This window comes from Aptenodytes forsteri, unplaced genomic scaffold, assembly GCF_000699145.1.
Source record: "Aptenodytes forsteri isolate BGI_AS27 unplaced genomic scaffold, ASM69914v1 Scaffold241, whole genome shotgun sequence".
Classification (NCBI taxonomy): domain Eukaryota; kingdom Metazoa; phylum Chordata; class Aves; order Sphenisciformes; family Spheniscidae; genus Aptenodytes; species Aptenodytes forsteri.
Genome location: NW_008795252.1, coordinates 4,890,726 through 4,896,239, shown reverse-complemented (window position 1 = coordinate 4,896,239; position 5,514 = coordinate 4,890,726). Strand labels below are relative to the sequence as shown.

Genomic DNA, 5,514 nt, shown 5'->3' with positions numbered 1-5,514 from the left:
GCCAATTCATGAGCAAGAATCCTCTTCCCCCTGTGAGACAGCTGAACTCCATCTGTCGCCAGCAGGCCCGGTGCCGTGTAAACCTCCCCATGATCAAAAAAGCCAAAATTCCACCAATGGCACCAGCCCCTGAGCCACGTGTTGATCAGGTGTGTTTTCCTGTTCCTTTCAGTATTCTTCCCTGCCATATTGTAGGGATTGAGGAAAACACTAACTGTGCTCCCGATCACAACCAGTCGCCCCAGTGCCCTGAAGTCCCTTTTGATCCCTTCTGGCTATGTAATAGAAAAGTAATAGTCTGCCCTGAAGTCCCTTTTGATCCCTTCTGGCTATGTAATAGAAACTAGTAATAGTCTACACAGAGGGAATTAACATACCATTGCTAACTAACTCACATTAGTTCTGGTAGCAGAGGTGTACGTAGTAGATATGTAGTTCCAACTCCTTTGGTGAATCACGTGGATGAGAGATTTAGTTTTGTTATTTCTCTTTTCAGGTGTCCAGAAACTTTGACATAGGACTCCAGTCTCCACTCATTGCAAATATCTGAAAGTGTGCGGTGAATGAGACAAAGAATTGCCTATGGAGCGAACTGATGACAACAGGGATAAAGTAACAGAGTGCATCCCTGGATGACTGGAATCTATCTTCTCATTCACAGATTTCTCACATTATGCTAATCAAGTCACCTGAACCATCCTTCCCAAATATGAACATGAATTGTGTATTTCTCATTTCTGGAGCACCCAGACTGAAATCATGAAGTTTGGTCTGATGATTGGGCTTGGGTGAAGAAGTGAGTCTTGCTAGTTATTCTGAAAACACTAGGTCCTAAATATCATAAATAGAGCAGCCAGATCTATGGGATATTTTTTAGGTTGTATTTCAGTTTTCTTTCTAATACAAAGAAAATACAATCTCTTTTCACAGGGATGTTATGAAGACAGTTTCTTTAGTATTTTTGAATATCTGACTTGGTGATGACAAGGCCAGAGAAAATCAACGCTTCCTTTATTATACTGGACATATTTTGATTAGCACGCATTAAATAAAGCCTAGGGCCATACAACTGCATCCAAAAGCTAAGGATCAGAATGACAGTATGATTTCAGCTATGTGAGTATTTCATCTTGCATACCTATGACCTATCTCAATGCTAATCTCCATGTTTCAGCATCCTTTCCATTTCATTCTGTCTGCAGTCCTGGTTCTCATCTCCTACTACTCAGATGTATCATTTATTCATACTGGACCTCACCAATCCAATCTCTGCTCGTTGTCTTTCTTTTGCTGTGGTGCTCCACTTTTCCAACCATTCTGACAGCCTGTCACCCCGCAGCCCTTCTTATCTTTTCCAAAACTGCCAGCCCCGTAGCAGTGAGTTACTTCTCCACAGGCTTTTTTTACCCTTCCCTCTCTCAACTTTCTTTCATTCTCATTTTCCCTTTCTTACCATCTCAAGGTTCAGTTGCCAGCCCCTTGCCTTGGCTCTCTTCCTGTCCTGACATGGCTGTTTCTCCCTGAAGGAATTCCTGTGACCACACTGATTTTTCTGCTACAAATCAATTCTCTCTTCTCTCCCATTTCTTCCACTTCTAGCTAAAGAGCTCGAATACTTCCCTGACTTGATCAAATCCTCCCACACATTCGATTGTAGTCGCCCTTGACTCACTCATCTCTTCTCTTGCCTCCCCTATAATTCTCCCCTCCTCCGTCACAGAAGCGTTTGTGCCTGTTCTTATATGCCTGCTTTCTCTAGCACCTCTTCTTCCCATATCACAATTTAATCTCCTCCTGCTCATTTGCATCCCACTATTTTCTGCTTTTCTCATGAGAAACCTCATTCTTTTCATCATGATGTCAGCATACTTCAGTTTTCCTATCATAAGTAAAAAGCAACAACAACCTTTTGTCCCTCCACCTATTTGTCCTCGCCTCTTCTGTATTCATCACTGAACTTCCAAAATGTGGTGCTCAGGATTAGTCTTAAGAGTTCCTGTCCTCAGATATACTCCCCCCGCCTCCCCATCTGTTTGGTTCTGCATATGTTTACTTCTATAGTTCTCCCTATTCACATACATAGGAACAAGTCAATCAAGTGTCTCTTCCCCTTTGCTTTATGATACTATGATCACTGGGAGTTAAAAGCAGAAGGTGAACCTAAACTGACTTTTAATATTCACAGTGCAGAGGTATCCTGTAGGCTATTTCAGGATTCCTATAACGATTCAGAATGCTAACAAGGACTAGAGGAAAGGGAGAATTTATCATTTTCTTTTTCCTTCTCTATGTCAGGATTTTGAAAGAAGGAAAATGAGGAGAGATATAACATCAGAGAGTGTCTTACGGGAATCCCATAAGACATCATTATTAAAAACAGCAAAGCCACGAATGGAGCTATGAACACCTAATGAAAGAAGGACGAAAAAAGATAAAGTACTTGCTTCAAAAAGACAGCTAAAGACAGAGTGTATGTCATAGGATCCAGCTTCCACAGTTAGAGTATATACATCTATTTTTAGAAAATAATTATACATGCATGCGTAAGTGCATGCGGAACATGGTGAAGGCAGGACATGGTGTGTCTTATCTCTCAGGATCAGGATATGCCAGCCACATTAGACAGGGAGACAATAATCTGGCTCAACAGAAAAACAGATTCAGTATAATGTATTATTATTTTGAATCTCAGGTTTCATATCAGACCATACAGATTTATCTTATCTCTTTCAAACACATCTTACTCTACACTTCTGTACTTACTCCTCTGTGGTAGTTTTATGGTTCAATGAGCCATAAAGTGAGCCTACTGGAGCATTCTAGACCATAATCTAGATTCTGTTCTGGTGTAAAATGGCAAGTTTCCATTAGAGTCAATGGAGATACTTCATTTTCACTGAAAGAGTGGTTAAACATTGGACCAGGCTGCCCAGGGAAGTGGTTGAGTCCCCATCCCTGGAAGTATTTTAAAGACGTGTAGATGAGGCGCTTAGGGACATGGTTTAGTGGGCATGGTGGTGTTGGGTTGACGGTTGGACTCGATGATCTTAGAGGTCTTTTCCAACCTTAATGATTCTATGATTCTATGATTTTGTACTAGGTGAGGAACTGGCCCTATTACTTTAAAATGAAATCTTTTTAATAGGTAGATTGCAGAAATCTGTTGACATTTTAAGTTGCTTAAAACATGAAACAGGTAGGACATAGATTCTGCCAGTATAAAGTCCTCATTAGCTAGCCAGAGTAGGCACCTTCCCTTCAGAAATCATTTTTTATAGTCTGCTGGGTTCTCTTCTGATATTAGAATCAAAGGAAGAGGATGCTCAGAGGTTTTCATACTGTAAAAAAGTCGCTTAACTAATCGTGTACTGTTTGTTTGAGGGCATCCTCCTTGTAAAGATACAAAAATACTGTCGAAAATTCTGACTGCCAAGAAATCAAGTTACACAATTATTGGAAAATATACCCAACACTTCCATGCATCTCTATCTTTGGAAGTAGTAAAGACCAAATAAGAAGTGAATAATAAGTCTCTCAGTTGCTTTTGGCCAGCTGAATTGTAAGACACATGACAAAAACTCTCTACAGGAGCAAAAGCTTTTGTTTCCCCCAAGGCATAAATGTTTTCTTTTTCATCAGGTCTTTAAATCAAGTGCTTCTAATCCATGTTGCATCAGTGTGAGTGAATACACAAAGTGTAAGGACACAAACAAGAATAAAGAACTTTAAGCACTGTTAATATGAGACAATTTAAATACCTCTCTGTCATGCCCAGAGCTACTGGGCCAGGTAGGTCCTACGCCGAAACTTCTGGAAGTGTCGGTTAAACAAGCTTCCTCATTTCCACTTTCATCTCTCACTTCTTGCCCAAATGGATAGTTGCCGAAGAAAATGGGACATCGAGCGTCTACATTGTCAAAGCCTACCTGAAAACTCAGATTTGTGTCGCCTCTTTCCACATTTGAATCAAACACATTTGTGACTGGAGTTATACTATTCCCTCCATAGATTTCTCTCTCTTGACCGTAGGGGTAGGGATCCACCAGAGAGAAGTTTCTGTAATCAGATAGTAAAAAAGATCTGAAGCCAACCGTTGGTGACACTGTGCCTTGTTGCCAGTGAGAGATAGGATTTCCAGGGCGAAGTTCACCATGAGCAACTAGAGGCTGACGACAAAACTGCTGGTCAGGCACATTCAGACCAAAGACGTCTGATGGGAAAAAAATTTCTTCATGGTGATGTGGATGTGATGAACCATAAAAAAAAAATTCATTGTTGACTTCATCAACTATTCGATCAAATCCTAGACAGACCTCTCCAGCAGAACCAGAATGGTACATTGGGTAAGATGCTTGGTCTCCAGCCTGTCCTTCATAAAATTCATTGTGTGAGAAAGGCACCATCCCGAAGTATGCCATGGCTGATTCTTCTCTTCGGTCTTATTAATCCTCAGGGAAGTCTTACAATAGTTCCAAGGTCAAGAGTAATATTTGGAACTGGAGCTACATATCCACTGAAACCAAGAACAGAATAAAAGTTAACCCCAAAAATATCTACTATAATGAAAGCAGTACACTTCTTTGGTCTTTTTTTTGCTTTAGAGCTTTCTCCACAGGGTAGAAATATTTTCTTAATCTGGAGCTTGATCCTTATTTCCAGACATATTTATTATTATTAAATTATTATTATTATCCTGGACTCCTAAACAATAGCAACAGGATGCCTGAAACAACTGATCTAAATACTAAAGTACTAATTCTGACAAATATTAAAGAAAATCTCCGTACTATTTCCATTATTTTACACTTGTATAACACAAAATGCAGAAATCTAAAACAAGCAGGTAGGAAAGTATTAATGGTTGCTTTAACAGCCGTTTCATTCATATGTTCCTCTTTTTTTGTGCCTCAAATTTCTTCACATTCTACCACTTTTTATCCTAGTGTAATCAGGTCAAGAAAAGTTAAGTCAAAGAACATAGAAGACATGGATCTCCAATTAATATTCAAAACACTACACCCCAAAAGCCTGGATATGGACTATGTAAAGGAAAACAAATATAAAATAAATTTCAGCCTTTTTGGGTTCTTTGTTTTTCAAAACAGATATACGTCTTCAGAGCCTGAGGTTGCATCTTTTTTAGCAAATTAACAGGCAAGGGCATGAGCTTCTGCAGCAGCTCACCATCATTCATGCTCTTACTAGCAAACTTCTGGATATGATTTTGGCATGTGCCAAGCAGTCCTGTGGTTCAGATGGGCAGCATGTACTAGAGACTGCTGTCAGTAGGCATGAGGGTATATTTTTTAGGAAGAGAGCTTAGCTCTAAAACCAAAATCTGTTCTGGGCCACTTGCCCTCAAGGCCTTGTCCTGTTTCATTTACTGATACAGATGTAGCCTAAAAACACAAATGACATGGAATAGCAATACCACATAAAGTACACAGTTGTGCTGGGTACTTTATCATGTAAAAGAAATAGAAACATCTGATTTAATAATCCAATTAAAAAAAA

The 5,514-nt window shown here is 39.7% G+C and overlaps 1 protein-coding gene across 1 annotated transcript in view; it reads right to left on the bottom strand.

Moving 5' to 3' along the window:
• PIK3C2G (phosphatidylinositol-4-phosphate 3-kinase catalytic subunit type 2 gamma) overlaps nucleotides 1-4,418 on the bottom strand; it is a 219,113-nt gene extending 214,695 nt beyond the window's left edge. Inside the window, exon 1 of the mRNA XM_019471996.1 lies at nucleotides 3,759-4,418. Within this exon, the coding sequence (XP_019327541.1) occupies nucleotides 3,759-4,418 (660 nt within the window). The remainder of the gene's footprint in view (nucleotides 1-3,758) is intronic.
• Nucleotides 4,419-5,514: the final 1,096 nt, after the last annotated feature.